Source organism: Schistocerca nitens, chromosome 9, assembly GCF_023898315.1.
Source record: "Schistocerca nitens isolate TAMUIC-IGC-003100 chromosome 9, iqSchNite1.1, whole genome shotgun sequence".
In the NCBI taxonomy this organism is placed as follows: domain Eukaryota; kingdom Metazoa; phylum Arthropoda; class Insecta; order Orthoptera; family Acrididae; genus Schistocerca; species Schistocerca nitens.
In genome coordinates, this window is record NC_064622.1 from 438,052,179 (window position 1) to 438,071,532 (window position 19,354).

Below are 19,354 nucleotides of genomic sequence, written 5' to 3' on the forward strand. Positions count from 1 at the left end.
AAATAGCATCCCTGAAAAGAAATGATGTGTTCCCTACTGCAGATTGTTTCCTCAGTTTGCAACAGTTTTGACTTAACAGCGCTACAGCATCTCAGTGAGGTCACGACCTGGTACTGGAGAACTTTTACGAGGTGAGATAGACTGGCACATCTGCAAACACAGCCCTCGCGTGTCTGGTTTGTCTGTTGCGCCCAAACAGTGGAAATGTACACTCATGTTCAGACAAAACTGAACTCCTTCAGCGACTGGTGATAGAACGTTCATATTCACAGGACAAGTACATTAGTATTTTCTGCAGAAATGATTAGTATTTGAACCACGTCTTCCTACAGGTTCAGTATCGATACGGCAGTGCAACACCACCTACCAGTAGAAACGTACCTGCGGCTCTTGTTGTCGCTATAAAGCGAAGATAATGGTTCAGTCTGACTTGAGCAGATGTGCAGGGTGCCTCGCTGATGTACATGCGAACCGTACCATCAAAACAGTGAGTTTGAAAGAGGATGCATTATTGGAATGAGAGAATGTGATGCATCCATCCAGGAAACTGCTGCTAGTGTGGGATGAAGTGTATCGACAGTGCAATGGGTGTGTACAGAATGGTTCATGAAAGACAGTAGAATACGATGAGGTGGGTCAGGTCGCACCACACAGACCACCCTTGGAGAAGAATGACACCTCATCCAAAAGGCATCTGCAGGTAGATAAGCTTCCTCCTCGACTGTGGCGCAACAGGGTAACATTATCAGAGGTGCCCGTCTATTGCTGTTTATTATAGCGTGGGTTACGCATGTGTCGTCTACTTCTCCAATGTGCAGAGAAATGCTAGACGGCAGTGGTGTTTGGAACGATGTCAAGGGTACAGGAATGGCATAAGATTGTGTTTTCAGACGAATTCTAGTCCTGTTTGTTTGAAAATGATGGCCGCATTTTGGTTCGCCGCAGACAGGGGAAGCAGCATTACAGTGACTGCATTCACACAAGACATACAGCGACAACTCAAGGCCTTAAGGAGTATGCAGATAATGGACACAACGAGAAATCACAGTTTCCGCGTGTCCAGCGCAAAAAAAAAGAAAAAAAAAGTGCGTGAAATCTTATGGGACTTAACTGTTAAGGTCATCAGTCCCTAAGCTTGCACACTACTTAACCTGAATTATCCTAAGGGCAAACACACACACCCATGCCCGAGGGAGGACTCGAACCTCCGCCGGGACCAGCCGCACAGTCCATGACTGCAGCGCCTCAGACCGCTTGTGTCCATCGCACTGTCACCGCTATGGCCTGAGTGAATGACACCCTCTCTGCAAAAAAACCCCAAACGGCATTTTTCATCATGACAACGCATGATCGCATGTTGCTGCTTGAACATCTGCCTTCGCAGTGTCACAGGACGTCAGCCTTTGCCCTGGCCCGCCAGATCACTAGACTTGTCACCAATTGGAAATGTATGGGATATGGTGAAACGATGGGTTTAGTGCTGTGACCCAATGCGAACCAACACGATGAACTTTGAAACAAATTGAATGTAGCCGGGGTGGCTATGCCACAGGACGCCATTCATGCCTTATACACGTCGATGCTGTCACGCATGGAACATGTTATCAGGACCCATGGCGGACCTTGTGCATACTAGGCAACATGACACATGCTGAACCGAGGTGACTGAAATGCTAATCACTTCTGCAGAACATACCAGTGTACATGTCCTGTAACTGTGAATATGAAAATCCTATCTCTAGTCGTTCAAGTTGTTCTATTTTTTTCTGAACATGAAAGTGTTTGTAGTGTACCCATTGTACTATGCTGTACGTATATACGAGGTGTGGCTAGAAAAAAACCGGACTAGTACTGGTGAAACAATAAAACGAATGCAATAAGGCTGAAAGTCGCGTGGCCTGTCACGTGACTCTCGCTCCGCCTACTGCTCGAGTTTCATCTGCCTCCTGCACTCAGTCTGCCCGTGGCGTCTGTTTTAAGTGGTTGACGTTTTGTCTGTCCGTCGGAAAATGTTGAGTGTACAGAAAGAACAGCGTGTTAACATCAAATTTTGTTTTAAACTAGGAAAATCTGCAAGTGAAACGTTTGTAATGTTACAACAAGTGTACGGCGATGATTGTTTATCGCGAGCACAAGTGTTTGAGTGGTTTAAACGATTTAAAGATGGCCGCGAAGACACCAGTGATGACACTCGCACCGGCAGACCATTGTCAGCAAAAGCTGATGCAAACATTGAAAAAATCGGTAAACTTGTTCGACACTTTCCTTGTCAACTCCTGTTAACTCATACACTGCTCTGATTGTTAAACGGCGATCTTGTCGAACAAGTTTACCGATTTTTTCAATGTTTGCATCAGTTTTTGCTGACAATGGTCTGCCAGTGCGAGTGTCATCACTGGTGTCTTCGCGGCCATCTTTAAATCGTTTAAACCACTCAAACACTTGTGTTCGCGATAAAGAATCATCGCCGTACACTTGTTGTAACATTACAAACGTTTCACTTGCAGATTTTCCTAGTGTGAAACAAAATTTGATGTTAACACGCTGTTCTTTCTGTACACTCAACATTTTCCGACGCACAGACAAAACGTCAACTACTTAAAACAGACGCCACGGGCAGACTGAGTGCAGGAGGCAGATGAAACTCGAGCAGTAGGCGGAGCGAGAGTCACGTGACAGGCCACGCGACTTTCAGCCTTATTGCATACGTTTTATTGTTTCACCAGTACTAGTCCGGTTTTTTTTCTAGCCACACCTCGTAATACGTAAAATTTCGCTATATGGTAACCTTCCTGGCGTTTGAACAACTATCAGCAGTTTAAAACTGTAGAAACGTTTAAACTCGACTGAATGAAAATTGCTAGTAGAGGAATACATGCCCTATCTGAAATGACTCATGCGTTATCAGTGATGGTCTTCTTTGCCCACACACGACGCGACCGTGACTGGTCTGAGCGTCCTTTTAAGTTACCACACACAAGAGCTCCATTTTACATTATCCTTAGGCTACTCTCAGATCACGCTAAGCGTAAGGATGACAGTGCAGTGAGACCTTACGAACCTAGCCTTATGCTGTCGCTTTCCTGACTGCAAGTGAATACTGATAATCAGCAGTAGAGTAGCTGTCACGAAATCAGGCACCTCAAGGTGACAGCCGCTCCCTGCAACCCGCTGCGCTAAGCGCTGCGACCAGCTCACCTCATAGTTGTGTTGCCACATGCACTAACAATGTAATATCGTGTGCTTTTAGTCTTCCGTGGAATGCTACATTAACGTTTGTTTGATAATGAGCGTACACTGATCGGAGTGTGTGAAGGGACAAGACATTCGAAAACAACTAAGATTGCCTAATCGAACGTATTGAAGACTTTTTTTTTTTTTTACTGGTCTGGCCAGCAGTGAAGCAGCCAGGAATAACATAAATTTTGTGCAAATTCATAAAATGGAAACAAAAACTTGTGGTATTTCCGAATAGACTGTGCTTTGTATTAGGAGTGCTGTAACATCGGCAGAACCTCTGTATGTGAGCAGGTACTCTAATTCTCTAAGAAAGAGATATAAATGAAACGGGAAATTATGGAATATTTTGTGCTTAGAAGAATTCTTCGACACTACAACAGAAAAGAGTATCCGACGGCTAGAAAAGTTCAGAATGAAAAAATTAATTATTCTGGGTCGGAGACCACCATTCTTCGTCTTCAACACTCTTGATTTTTAATTTAGGAAGTCTAATGAACGCAAAAAAATTTCATGGAATACAGAGACATAACGTAAATGGGCGATCTGAGTGATGGGTGCAGTGACAAAGCTTCAGCAAGAACTGCAGATTAAAAATTTTCGGGAGGTACTGATATTCTCGCTCATATTAAAGCGAGCCGTCAGAACTGAAATCCTGGTGCTGGCACTCAAGTACTCGCGCACTATCATACACAAAGTCTATTGTAACTGAAATGTGCTCATGCATGACACGATGCAATTATGATGTCTCACATGTTCATGTCTTAACAACTTACTCGTTGGAAGTTTCTACAAGATCCAACAGAATGAAAATTCATCAGCGACGACATTTTTCGTTGCGCAGGCGGAACAGTTACAAGCTTCTTAGGGTATTTTATTTTTTATCTCGGAATACCTTTATGTTTTCACGATAAAATATCGATTATATGCTTGTATAAACTTTGAGAATGTTCATATATTATTTTCAGTCTAAATATGTCAGTGGTTCTGCTTTTCCCACAGTTTGAAGTAAAAGAATATTTTTCCTTGAAACTTCTTGTAACGTTAGTTTTTATTTTTTCTCTTAGCATCTGGCAAGAATTCTCTTTTGGAAAGTACTCCATCATGTTCTAAACTGAAAATATGCATGTCTCTCTTTTCAGAGTTTTTACTACAATCTGAAGTCATCACCGACACTGCAGTGGGATGTCGAGATGAGCTTATCTGCCTATTTCCGTGACAGCCACTATATTGGAGCAGGGAGACAGACCGTGCAGACACTACAGCCTGCAGGATACCTAGTTCCGTGTACTCAGCACAGTGCGAATAAATACATCTATGTTTTTATAATTCTATAGTGTTTGATACGCTCTAGAGCATTCATCCACCTTATTACACTGACGAACACAGCAAGTACAGAAGGAAGGAGCTGTATAAGTGACGTATTCAGTAGTGGAAGTCAGTATAAAGCCAGGACTCCACGAAAGTAATAATACAATGTCTCAAGCATACATACACTAGGTGATAAAGAGTATCCGGACACCCCCCAAAACATACGTTTTTCGTATTAGGTGCATTGTGCTGCCACCTACTGCCACGTAATCCTTATCAGCGACCTCAGTAGTCATTAAGGCATCGTGAGAGAGCAGAATGGGGCGCTCCATGGAACTCATGAATTTCGAACGTAGTCATGTGATTGGGTGTCACTTGTGTCATACGTCTGTACGCGACATTTCCACTCTCCTAAACATCCCTAGGTCCACTGTTCCCGATGTGATAGTGAAGTGGAAACGTGAAGACACACGTACAGCACAAAAGCGTACAGGCCGACCTCGTCTGTTGATTGACAGAAACCGCCGACAGTTGCAGGGGGTCGTAATGTGTAATAGGCAGACATCTGTCCTGACCATCGCACAGAAATTCCAAACGGTATCAGGACCCGCTGCAAGTACTAAGACGGTTAGGCGGGAGGTGAGGAAACTTGGATTTCATGGTTGAGCGACTGCTCGTAAGTCACACATCACGCCAGTAAATGCCAAACGACGCCTCGCTTGGTGTAAGGAGTGTAAACATTGGACGATTGAACAGTGGAGAAACGTTTGTGTGAAGTGGCGAATCACGGTACACAATGTCGCGATCATCCGGTGGCAGGGTGTGGGTATGGCGAATGCCAGTGAACGTCATCTGCCAGCTTGTGTAGTGCCAACAGTAAAATTCGGAGGCGGTGGTGTTATGGTGTGGTCGTGTTTTTCATGGAGGAGGCTTGCACCCCTTGTTGTTTTGCGTGGCACTATCACAGTACAGGCCTACATTGATGTTTTAAGCACCTTCTTGCTTCCCACTGTTAAAGAGCAATTCGGGGAAGGTAACTGCGTCTTTCAACAAGATTGAACACCTGTTCGTAATGCACGGCCTGTGGCGGAGTGGTTACACGACTACAACATCCCTGTAATGGAGTGGCCTGCACAGAGACCTGACCTGAATCCTAGAGAACACCTTTGAGATGTTTTGGAACGACGACTTCGTGCCAGGCCTCACCGACCGACATCGATACTTCTCCTCAGTGCAGCACTCCGTGAAGAATGGGCCGCCATTCCCCAAGAAACCTTACAGCATCTGATTGAACGTATGCCTGCGATAGTGGAAGCTGTCATCAAGGCTAAGGGTGGGCCAACATCATACTGAATTTCAGCACTACCGATGGAGGGCGCCACGAACTTGTAAGTCATTTTCAGCTAGGTGTCCGGATAGTTTTGATCACATAGTGTACATCGAATTTACTACGAAAGTAGTAGACACGTATAAGGCACAAACATTCATGAATTATTTGTACAAAGTTTCTTTCATAACATGAATATCAAAATAAGTCGTTTGCATTTCTTGTGTGGAAATTATTATATAGGCACTAAGTGTCCTGTTGTGCTATTACATTGTTAGTACTTTGTCCAAACTTAGTTCCCCTTTATGCCTCTAAAATCGTCTTCGACATTCATTTTGTCAGGGTTTGTAGTTCTTGGAGTGAAACTGTCGCCCACTCTTCTCGCATCTCTCTTTTCAGCTCATGTATGGACTCATGTTGCCTTCTGTCGAGTCAAAAACGCCTTAAAAATATTTTCCGAAGATTCTCCACTGGATTCAAGTGAGGACCACATGCAGGCCAGAGCAAGACCGATATTTTTATCTTCAAATCACTTTTTTATTGTAGCAGAAACATACACAGAAACGTACTTCTTGAAGCATTAGAGTTTTTCGTCCCATAGATCCTCATATTCTCATAAATTCTGTCTCTAGCATCTTAGTGTACATATTAAGAGTTCACTCAAATGTTCTGCCAAGCGATGCGTCACTTACCTTCAGTGCAAAAGGCTGCCCACATCATTGCACTTTCGCCATCACAATTTCTGCTCATTCTTAACTGATGCTCAGTTTTCAGATTATAACAGTAATATCGATATCCATCCTGCCTATCTAAATTATACTTCTTCTAATCACTGAAGATCACTTTATCCCGTTCTGAAGTCCATGACAGATGTCTTTCAGCAAACTAGACGGTAGCCTGTTTATATTTGGGTGTTAGAACGGGTTTCTGCAACCGTTTCTTGAATGTGAGATGTTCGCTATATACCAAAATTTGTCATACACTTCTGACAGTTACTAGGAACTGTAAATCAGCAAGAAGGTGAGAAGAATAACTGTTTGTGGCTCTTGATTTGCGAAAGAGTAACCATTTCTCTGTCTCAGATATTTTTTTATTTTGCTCACGTCTTTCGTTCTGTTCCTGCAGTGCGCCCAGCCTAACGTAATTATCAGTAACTGTATTTGACAGTTCAATGACTTGACGATTCGATTGTTAGAGTGAACCACTTACTTTTACGTATTGATTTTTGCTTTTTGGCCTCACGATAACGATTTTCCGTATGTCAGTGTCACAAACGTGGTTTATGTACTCAACACGCACTGTCACTAATAGTATCTGCTTACTATCTGCAGTAAAAGCACGTACGCACACACCAGCACCACGCAGAGCCGTCTATCTTTTTTTTTCCTTCATTGTCATTTCCATTCCCCATCAGGGGCGGGCTGGCAGCAGCATAAGCGCTACTCTTCAGCCAAGAGACATAAATAGACAGGAAGACATTTAAAAAAATAATATAAAGGAGATAACATGGCGGAATATAGAGACAAAAAAGGCGGAACAGAAGCAAATAAGACTTACAAAGCGGTGACTCACAAATCGGAGATAAATCTAAAAAAGTATGTTACACAAAAAGAAAAACACACACACTACATTAAAAGGTACCAGGCAAAGTACGGCTGGACCATAAAAGTCCGTAGAACAAGTAAAACAACCATATTACGAGCGGAGAAACAAGGAACTTCATCGACAACTATCAGATCGAGCACTCATTAAAACCCACATCACTAGATGACACTGTAGAATGGCACCAAAACACAACACCATCGTAGCACACTGATACCGAATATAAACCTGGGAGGATCTGTATGGGAGGGGGGGGGGGTCAAGGGAAATGGGAAGAAGGGGAAGGAGGCGAGGAGGAGGGGAGAGAAAGGGGGAGGAGGTGGGTGGCGCGCCGAAGGAGGGCTGGGAAGGGAAGGGACGGAAGAGGAAAACAGCCGAGGAGGGTGTGCAGGGACTAAGGGAGGGAAGGAGGAAAATCCACTTTGGGAGAAGGAGGGGTGGGGAAAAATGGGGCCCTGGGGAGGGGGGGACTACCACCTACATCGTTGATGTCTTTATATGGCATACTACTGGCATCAAAATGCAATACCATTTGACTGCCTTTGTGGGTGTACTGATTTTCGTACTATTGCATATACATTGTGAACAACTATTCAAATCGACAATGTTAATTATCCTACAAATATCCATGCCCTTATACTACGGTAGTAGTGAGTGCCGTGTGGAGACTCACAATGGTGACCTGCTCGGGCGTGAAGTGCCTGGTGACGGTGGCGCTCTTGCCGTCGTCGGCCATCTGGCGGTGGAAAAGCGTACTCTCGTCCTGCAGCGTGATGACCGCCTTGACGAGGGCCCCGTCGTGGCGCTCCTCCTCGAACTCCTCGCCCAGCCGGAACTTGAGCTCGCGGTGCTTGAATGACGAGCTGGACGTCAGCGTGTACGTGTCGCCGTCCCGCTTCAGTTCGATGTACGGGTTCACCACCTGCGCCATCTTGCGGATTAGGTAGCCCACACCTGCAACATCGCACTAACCGTTAACTTCACATCCAGTACTACACTCATGCTCATAAATTAAGGACAATTATAGAATGTGATGCCATACAACTTGGCACTACGTAAAACTGGCGCTAATAGCATAGGTCATAGGGAACACACACAACACAGATCTGTAAGTCCACAGTATTGGTGATAAGTTGAGAAAACCATTCTGTTTCCGACATCAGTATGGGATATCATCACCGTGCACATGTACACAGGCCGCACAACGTGTTGGCATACTCAGGATCAGGTGGTCGAGCAGCTGCTGGGGTATAGCCTCCCATTCTTGCACCAGTGCCTGTCGAAGCTCCTGAAGTGTCGTAGGAGTTTGAAGATGTGTACCGATACGACGATCGAGAGCATGCCAGTGTAAGTAGGCTGTTTAGGTTTTCTTATTTGTAACGCCACGTAGCGCTCTGTATGAAAATCACTGGCTGTGCTGTGTGCAGTCTGTGGCTAGTTTGCATTGTTGTCTTCCATTGTAGTATTGGGCAGCTGGATGTTAACAGCGCATAGCGTTCGGCAGTTGGAGGTGAGCCGCCAGCAGTGGTGGATGTGGGGAGAGAAATGGCGGAATCTGGAAATTTGTAAGACTGGATATCATGAACTGCTATATATATTATGACCTTTGATGACTAATAAGGTAAATACATTTTTTTTCTCTATTAAAATCTTTCATTTGCTAACTATGCCTATCAGTAATTAGTGCCTTCCGTAGTTTGAATCTTTTATTTAGCTGGCAGTAGTGGCGCTCGCTGTTTTGCAGTAGTTCGAGTAACGAAGATTTTTGGTGAGGTAAGTGATTTGTGGAAGGTATAGGTTAATGTTAGTCAGGGCCATTCTTTTGTAGGGATTTTTTAAAGTCAGATTGCGTTGCGCTAAAAATATAGTGTGTCAGTTTAAGCACAGTCGTATATAATTTTTCTAAGGGGACGTTTCACCAGATGTACTCGATGGGGTTTAGGTCTGGAGATCAGGCAGGCCACGTTATTCACCGGATATCTTCTGTTTCAAGGTACTCTCCCACGATGGCAGCTCAGTGGGGCCGTGCGTTGTCATCCATCAGGAGGAAGGTGGGACCCATTGCACCACTGAAAAGGCGGACATACTGGTGCAAAATGATGTCCCGATACATCTGACCTGTTACAGTTCCTCTGTCAAAGACAAGCAAGGGTGCACCAATCATAGTCCCACCCCACACCATCAAACCACGACCTCCATACAGGTGCCGGCCGGTGTGGCCGAGCGGTTCTAGGGGCTACAGTCTGGATCCGCGCCACCGCTACGGTCGCAGCTTCGAATCCTGCCTCGGGCATGGATGGTGTGACTTCCTTAGGTTAGTTGGGTTTAAGCAGTTATAGGGGACTGATGACCTCAGCAGTTAATTCCCATAGTACTCAGAGCCATTTGAACAATTTTGAACCATACAGGTCTCTTTCAAGGACACTGGTTCCTGGTTCACGCCAGATGAAAACCCGGCGAGAATCACTGTTCAGACTATACCTGGACTCTTCCGTGAATATAACCTGTGACCACTGTTCCTACGACCATGCACTGTGTTCTTGAAATCAGGCTTTACGGGCTCTCCTGTGACCAGGGGTCAGTGGAATGCAGCTTGCAGGTCTCCGGGCGAATAAACAGTGTCTGTTCAGTCGTCTGTAGACTGTGTGTCTGGAGACAACTGTTCCAGTGGCTGCAGTAAGGTCCCGAGCAAGGCTACCTGCAGTACTCCGTGGTTCTTGTGGTGTTGTACACTGTGGACGGCCCATACTGTAGCGCCTGGACACGTTTCCTGTCTGCTGGAATCGTTGACAAAATCTTGAGATCACACTTTGTGGCACATGGAGGGCCCATGCTTTTGCCAGCTATTGACCATCCTCCAGTCGCCCTAGTATTCTACCCCTTATGACCTCATCAATATGTGTTCTTAGAGCCATTTTCAACACAAAGCCACCATTAGCACGTCTAAAAACATCTGCACACTTACTCGCTGCACTGTACGCTGACATACACCATCACACCTCTGCGTATGTGGACTGCTGCCAGCGGCATCGTGCGACGACCGCAGGTCATATGCACTGCATGGTTATACCCCGAGGTGATTTAAACCCGCAAACTGCCCACCAGAGCGTGTTCATGATATTAGTATCTTACATACGGAAAAGAAAGGCTTCAGGCTTGATATTCTTGAACAGTTGGAAATTTTCAAACATTTTTCCCGTAACGACCATTTAATCCTCAATGAGCAATTACAATTACGTGATAAAAATTTCTTTGATGGTATAAAGCCCTTGCTTAAAATCACTTAACGCGGAATATTGCTATTATGCTTCCCGTACTGTAGCCTTAAATATTAGTTCTCTCTCTCCCTGTTTTACAGTATAATATTTTGTTCAACTTTCGTTCTGTTACATACTGTCTGACATAATATAATCAGCACATTACGTGCACTCCTGTTCCAAGGCTTCTGACAGCTGTTGTCACTGTAAATTACAAGCATTCAATACTAGATGGCGCGATACAAGGTGCCGACTTGCTAACATCGACGGTGCGCGCGCCTGTCAGTCTGATGCTGCTTACAGTGCCGGCCGCACAAGCGACCCTTAGCATTGCTAAGAAAATTTTATAATGTAAAAATATATTTTTATCTTTAATGTGAGCACTGTTGCTCTAAACCATTTCATAACTATTTACTCTATGTAAGTATGCTTTCTTTGTGTACTGTACCGTAGCAGTTAGCTAAGATGTAATTTTATTACGTATGTTTAATTTAATAATTTTTATATTATTCCAAAACTCTGTTATAGGTAATGTAAAATTTTTTTATTTCTGATGAAGGCTGCCTTAGAGCAGTTGAAATTAGGTAAAGTTGAAAATTTTTTACCTGTGCAACCGAAGAGCTGTATTTTCAAGTAATATTGTAAAGTTTTCAACATGTCATAACATAATTCTTAAGGTCCTTTTATCCTGCAGGTGACGCAATATTACGCAAAACTGAACCTGATAAAATGCAGACGCCACAGAAGAAAGCTCAGTGTGTGGCATGATTCGTACAGACGACGCCCGATACCGAAGTGCAACGAAACTTTGGAACACTGTATGGAAGGCAACTAACGTCCCGACCATTTATGGAAACGGGTAGTGTTGTCCATAAAAAGCGGGCGGTTGCCCATCAACTACCGTCCCGACCATTTATGGAAACAGGTAGTGTTGTCCATTAAAACGGGCGGTCGCCCAACTGTTTCAGAGGCCAATGTGGACAAAATACGGCAGGTGTTTGCAAGGAGCCCTACCAAATCGGTGCGGACGGTGGCCAGTGACTTGGAATGGAGACGGTCAACTGTGCACAATGTCTTGCATAAGAGCTTACTGCTATGTATCTATGAGGTGCATTAAGGCCTTCGGGCAAACCTCGATGTGAACTCTTTGCAGTGGATATGCTAGACAATATTGACGCAAACAAAGACTTTTCAGATGAGATTTGTTTCTCTGATGAGACAAGGTTTCATGCACCCAGCAAACTTTATTGTCATAACTTTCGTATATGTGGTTCACAGCATCCTCATGTTACACGTGAAATAGAGAGTCTCAAGGTTAATTTTTGGTGAGGACTTATGCACAGTTGCATCATTGCTCCATTCTTTTTCATCGAGTCTGCCGCCAACGGTGACGTTTAACTGGACATATTACTAAAGTTTGCTATGCCACAGCTGGAACACTTGCAACGTGTTGCCGTATTCCAGGAGGATGGGACACCACCACACTGATCCGTAAACGTCCGCAAATTTCTGGATGAAAAGTTTCCGGATATTTGTATTGGATGAGATGGTCCAATTCGGTGACATGTATACATTAGAAAACTGAACAAGCTTTTCATTCTCACATAAATGCATCCATCTTAAGTCTTGGTATATACTAGGGCTAGAAAGTAATGCCTCCAAACTTTCTATTGAAAACTCTTAAATCTTTTCAAATAAAAGAAACTTTGTTAACATTCTACATCTTTATTCATCACGTCTATATATTTGCTGCCTCTGCCACTAGAGGGTTCGTAATTGTAGTGTGTAACATGGTAGTATGTAATGTAACTATGTCGGTGCGATTTTGAACAGTTTGTCCACACATGGAGCACCGTCCCCTTCTTCATGGCTTTTTCCAGACCACACACGAGCGCTGTTTCACCTGCAACACTCCGACGCCTCGGGCTCCATAAACAAAGTCAAGCATTCTGTAGTAACGGTATCAACAAACTGGTCTCGTTGGGAGAAATGTGTTCGTCGCAAGGGTGACAATGTTGAGTGATATACGAGGTGTGGCTAGAAAAAAACCGGACTAGTATTGGTGAAACAATAAAACGAATGCAGTAAGGCTGAAAGTCGCGTGGCCTGTCACGTGACTCGCGCTCCGCCTACTGCTCGAGTTTCATCTGCCTCCTGCACTCAGTCTGCCCGTGGCGTCTGTTTTAAGTAGTTGACGTTTTGTCTGTGCGTCGGAAAATGTTGAGTGTACAGAAAGAACAGCGTGTTAACATCAAATTTTGTTTCACACTAGGAAAATCTGCAAGTGAAACGTTTGTAATGTTACAACAAGTGTACGGCGATGATTCTTTATCGCGAACACAAGTGTTTTACTGGTTTAAACGATTTAAAGATGGCCGCGAAGACACCAGTGATGACACTCGCACTGGCAGACCATTGTCAGCAAAAACTGATGCAAACATTGAAAAAATCGGTAAACTTGTTCGACACTTTCCTTGTCAACTCCTGTTAACTCAGACACTGCTCTGATTGTTAAACGGCGATCTTGTCGAACAAGTTTACCGATTTTTTCAATGTTTGCATCAGTTTTTGCTGACAATGGTCTGCCAGTGCGAGTGTCATCACTGGTGTCTTCGCGGCCATCTTTAAATCGTTTAAACCACTCAAACACTTGTGTTCGCGATAAACAATCATCGCCGTACACTTGTAGTAACATTACAAACGTTTCACTTGCAGATTTTCCTAGTTTGAAACAAAATTTGATGTTAACACGCTGTTCTTTCTGTACACTCAACATTTTCCGACGCACAGACAAAACGTCAACTACTTAAAACAGACGCCACGGGCAGACTGAGTGCAGGAGGCAGATGAAACTCGAGCAGTAGGCGGAGCGAGAGTCACTTGATAGGCCACGCGACTTTCAGCCTTATTGCATTCGTTTTATTGTTTCACCAGTACTAGTCCGGTTTTTTTCTAACCACACCTCGTACATGTGCATATAAAGAATAATGACGTAGGATGTTAATAACACTTGTTTCATTAAAAAGCTTTAATGGTTTTCACATAAAAATTTCGGTGGCATTACTTTCCAGCACGCCATTATATATAGTGACACGAGAAACAGGAGCAGAGGGTGGAACTCGTATTGGTTCTGTTATTTAATTTGCTAAACAACTGTTCGAAATTAATAACATTTCCTTTAAAGTGTTAAGGGATTGCTCAAGGTTAAAGAGGTTCTTACATATGATGTGTTTTAACTGAGCCACCAAATGTCAGATTTTGAATGATTAAACGGTTGTCCCATTGAAAGTGGCTTTGTATTGCTAAAACATTGTTTAGTTTTTAGAAAGATTTTAAATCATTGGAGGTATGAATTAAACAGCGCCTTCAGTCACAACTTTTTCGTGTTTTATTAACTACAAGATGTATTTCTGACCATGTGGGTCCATCGTCAGGTGTACTTTGTCTTAATACATGTTTTATTTCTTCTCCTGAATGAGATGAAATGCATATTCCTCCCACGAAAAGCTTTAATGTTAGGTTATGAATTTCGTAAGTCGAACGCGGGAAATATGTGCAAAATAGTGGAAAATGAACAGCATGAACTTTTCACATAATCCAAGGAAAGCATTTTCAAAGTTTCAGTACCGGCAAACATTCTTTTCTCCCTCGTTTTAGTACATGTCACTTTACTCAGGATGTACAATAACTTTAGAATAGGTCTTTAAAATTATTGAAATAACTATAGCTTCCGAAATCTGTTTGTTCATTTAACATAGATTCTGGTTTTTTGATCTTATGGAGGTATTTCTCCAGTTGTTCCAACAGACTTAGGGTCTTACCATTGAGTTCGTTATGTAGTATTACCAAATTGTTTTATAGACTGTTGATGACATGTTTAGTTTCCAACATATGTCGTGCAATGAATTATTTTTCGAAATTCTTGAGCCTGAAAGCATTTACATGTTCTTGAAACGTGTCTTGATGTTTCATCCTATTCTAAAGTTATTCCTTGTATATGTCATTCGTTTATAGTTATATCTTTAGCACTACGAATAAATTCATCTTTGACAGCACCATGTACAAAAACATCTGTGAAGTCATTATAAATATGTGTGTGCAAATGTACATCCTGAATGAAGTGACATGTACTAAAACGAGGGAGAAAAGAATGTTTGCCGGTACTAAAACGTTGAAAATGCTTTCCTTGGATTATGTGGTAAGTTTACTGTGGTGTCACCGCCGAACACCACACTTGCTAGGTGGTAGCTTAAATCGGCCGCGGTCCATTAGTATATGTCGGACCCGCGTGTCGCCACTGTCAGGATCGCAGACCGAGCGCCACCACAAGGCAGGTCTCGAGAGACGTACTAGCACTCGCCCCAGTTGTACGACGACGTTGCTAGCGACTACACTGACGAAGCCTTTCTCTCATTTGCCGAGAGACAGTTAGAATAGCCTTCAGCTAAGTTAATGGCTACGACCTAGCAAGGCGCCATTAACCATTTGTAACGTTGCATGTACCTCAAGATAGAGTCTCACTTGTATCATCCAGAATGCTGTATACCAAAAGACAATATAAAAGTTAAGTGTTCTAGTAGCTACGTTCTTTTCTTTATCACATTCATTACGAATCCTGTTCCAGACTTAACGCCAGACGGCGTGAGTTGACGCGTGCCCTTTCGGCTACTTCACTGTGGACTGGCTGCCTTAACAGTCCACTACATTTACATTGTTCATTTTCCACTGCTTTGCACATCTCCTGCTTTCGACTTATGAAATTCATAACAAATCATTAAACCTTTTCGCGACAGGAATATGCATATCACCTGATTCAGGAGAAGAAATAGAACATGTATTAAAACAAAGTACACTTGACGATGGACCGACAGGGTCCGAAATGCATCGTGTAGTTAATAAAACACGAAAAGTTGTGACTGAAGGCGTTGTTTATTTCATACCTCCAATGTTTTGAACAGAGTCACGTTTTAAGCCACAAAATATGGATAAAATTAAATTAAGATTTTAAATGTTGGCATTTCTATCACAGTAACTAAGTAATTGTTCAAATTTTACATTGCCAGTTCTAAGAAAATATATTTCGGCACAGTATTGTTTAGTTTCAAAACGTTTAAACTTTTCCTTATCTGAATGTGAAGTTTTATTAGGAAAAGCAAATCTGATGAAACAGCAATTGAACATTTTTCCACTGCAGTCGACCCAGACCATTAAAGGAAAAATACAATGGCATCAGAATATATAACATGATATGCCGGCACTTCGGCACTTCTGAATTCGCGACGTAGGCGTCGACTGAAATAATTCCCCTGCCTTTCTCGCCCTGTCTGTCAGCAGTGCTTCGTGTTGTGTTAGCGGGCAGCGCTGAGACGTCCGGAGAGATCACGAGGCATGAAGTGCCACCCACGAAGGTTTCAGTGGCTGGCAGGTGGTGATCGGTATAACAGCGTCATCTAGGGATCTGCGGTGGAGACCTGTTCGGTCGAGTAGCTCCTCAATTGGCATCACAAGGCTGAGTGCACCCCGAAAAATGGCAACAGCGCATGGCGGGCTGGATGGTCACCCATCCAAGTGCCGACCACGCCCGACAGCGCTTAACTTCGGTGATCTCACGGGAACCGGTGTAGCCACTGCGGCAAGGCCGTTGCCTCCGAGTTTTGTGTAGGTCGTATACAAGTAGTCGGTTTGGTTCCCCAAGACGCGACTGCAATTTCTCAGTTGGAATTTGGTAAAAGGTTTACTTGTGTGTATTGCTTAACCAACGCCATTTGTTTAGTTGCCACGCCACTATGACGTTACAGGCCAGTGCAATCCGTTTTTGCTGAACAGTGTTGTTGTTGCGAGCGCCTGTTCACTTGTTTGCAGATCGTCACGCCATCGCTTCTGGAGTGGACAGTGACGTGTGCAATCTACTCGTGTCACGAATCAATTATCGTTTACAACCGATTACACAAAGACGAGCACTGGAGGGCACAACGTCGTGAAGTAAATTTTTCTTGATGTTGGTGCTTTGTGTTACTCGTACACTAAGATCTGATTGGAATAACGAGGTTAGTTCGTGTTTAATTGGTTCCGCTTGATATAGAGTGTGGATTAACGCCGTGTTCACATAGTTGACCTGTGGACCCGAATGAGTGAACACCTGCTACCTAAAAATGCTTGATGTTTTGTTCACTCTCGCTCTGATTGTTCTGTAGCTAATTATTTGAATAAGTCTAACAAAGTGTTGTCATTTGATTTCGGTTGGATTATGAGGCAGCGGACCTCGTAGTGTGGAAGGCTTGCTGTGAGACACAGTTATCTTGTCGGAGGGCCAGACGATTCCGGGAGAGGAATCGTGTTTAAAAAAGAGAGGTGTTTGGTCGTTATTGAGCGGCATGCGCTATGTTTGTTTGACTTCAAAATCTAGTGTCGTACAACAGTTCCACCTTCTGTGGCGGGTATTCCTTAGCGAAAGTAGTTATACTAACACTTGCCGAACTAAATAGCTGTGAATCACTGTAGTTAGGTGTTTAAGTTATAGATTGACGGTAATTAACATTTTGGCTACAGTCTGGAACCGCGCTACCGCTACGGTCGCATGTTCGAAACCTGCCTCTGGCATGGATGTGTGTGATGTCCTTAGGTTAGTTAGGTTTAAGTAGTTCTAAGTTCTAGGGGACTGATGACCTCAGCAGTTAAGTCCCATAGTGCTCAGAGCCGTAACATTTTGGCTACGGTCGCCCTCCAGGCCGCGCGGGATTAGCCGAGCGGTCTGAGGCGCTGAAGTCATGGAGTGTGCGGCTGGTCCCGGCGGAGGTTCGAGTCCTCCCTCGGGCATGGGTGTGTGTGTTTGTCCTTAGGATAATTTAGGTTAAGTATTCTGTAAGTTTAGGGACTGATTACCTTAGCAGTTAAGATTTCACACACATTTGGACATTTTCTCGCCCTCGAGGTTTCTAGCCCGCAGCACACGCTTGTTTTGATTATTCAACTGCAGGCAACTGCTAGCGGAAGCCGTACACAGGCAATCGTGTCACGACGCAAGGTAGTCTGTTAGGACGACAAAGTGTCCTATTACTCAAAGCGTGGTGTGTGCGGCTGCATAGCGCTGGTTACAATTTGTGCAGTTCTGTGAGGTCTAGGCTCAAGGGCGTTATCTCATAAGAAGGGTAGGTATTTAACACGGGGTGATCCATTTATTATTCTAAGCAAACTTGTGGTTCTCTGTGTGACTGTATTGCGCTGAAGGACCTATACCAACATATGCAGGGTTCGATGGTACGCGCAGTAATATCGACTTCACGCTAGCAAATAATGCAGCAATGGCATACGTAACAAACTGGACTGTACACGACAACATAACCAGTAGTGATCATAATGTCATAACATACACACTAACTAACTCACACTCAGAACCCAATGACCAAATCACACACCCGACACTTGCTGTTGCACAAAGCAGACTGGAACAAATTAACAGAAATTATCCAACGACACGATCTAGAAAACATCAATGGAAGTATCGATTATAGAGCACACAACACAGGTGATACAACATGCACAAAACACATCAATACCGACAGCAAAGAACACAAATTGCTCACCAGTACCATGGACCAACGAACTTACGAGACTCAAACAAGACGCAAGACGCAAACGAAAATTATATCAAAGGGCGATAGCCGATAGGGACCGACGAATAAGACTTGAAGCATATAGGCATGCACAAGACTTATACAGACAGACCCTATACAACACGCGTAGACAACAATGGGAGCTATTTGTAACAACACAAACAGAGCAAAACATATGGGGGGAACCGTACAAAATACAGAGAAGATAAAAACCCCACTAGTTTTGGGAACGCTAAGGCAGGATGAAAGGCACGATGACGAGGGGATGGAGGAATACAGCGGAGTTACTGCTGTATAAACTGCTCCCTGACGACGTTATCGATACAGAGACACAATATCATGCAACACTAAGAGAAAACCTACACACACCATACAACACTGCAACTGTCACCTGTCCTTTTGCGCAAGAAGAGGTTGCGCTAGCAATCTCAGAGCTCAAAAACAAAAAAGCACCTGGACCAGATGGTATCCACTCGGAAACACTGAAAAAACTAGCCCCGCAGATCACCCCGTTCCTAACAACGTTACTGAACGATGCCTTACGGCTGGGCAGGGTACTTACAGTATGGAAAACCTCCAAAGCAGTCATTATTAAGAAATCAGCGGACAGGGATCCTTCAGATCAAAAGACTTACAGGCCAATATGCCTAATAAACACCCTAGCAAAGATTCAGGAGAAGCTACTGTGTAAGCGCCTGCAAACACAAAGAGCTCTCAGGGGTATGAGCCAACACCATTTCGGTTTCAGATCTGGCAGATCAATAGATGATGCCATCAACCAGGCCCTGCACATAGTTAACACCACAAAACAGAAATACGCCATGGCAATAATGATTGACATTGCCGGAGCATTTGATAATCTTTGGTGGCCAGCACTGTTTCAGAGGCTAAGACATCTGGAGGTACCGCAATCACTGTACAACAGTTTTCTGGCCTACTGTAAAGACCGAGTAGTCGAATGGCAGATGGACAGCCGGAAAGTAATTAAAAGAATTACCAAAGGCTGT

The 19,354-nt window shown here is 43.8% G+C and overlaps 1 protein-coding gene and 1 pseudogene across 1 annotated transcript in view; both read right to left on the reverse strand.

The window, feature by feature from the left end:
- Positions 1 to 19,354, reverse strand: part of LOC126203727 (fatty acid-binding protein-like) — a 37,597-nt gene that overhangs the window by 11,980 nt on the left and 6,263 nt on the right. The window contains exon 2 of the mRNA XM_049938099.1: positions 8,151 to 8,431. Within this exon, the coding sequence (XP_049794056.1) occupies positions 8,151 to 8,431 (281 nt within the window). The remainder of the gene's footprint in view (positions 1 to 8,150; positions 8,432 to 19,354) is intronic.
- LOC126204812 (5S ribosomal RNA) lies at positions 16,263 to 16,380 on the reverse strand (annotated as a pseudogene).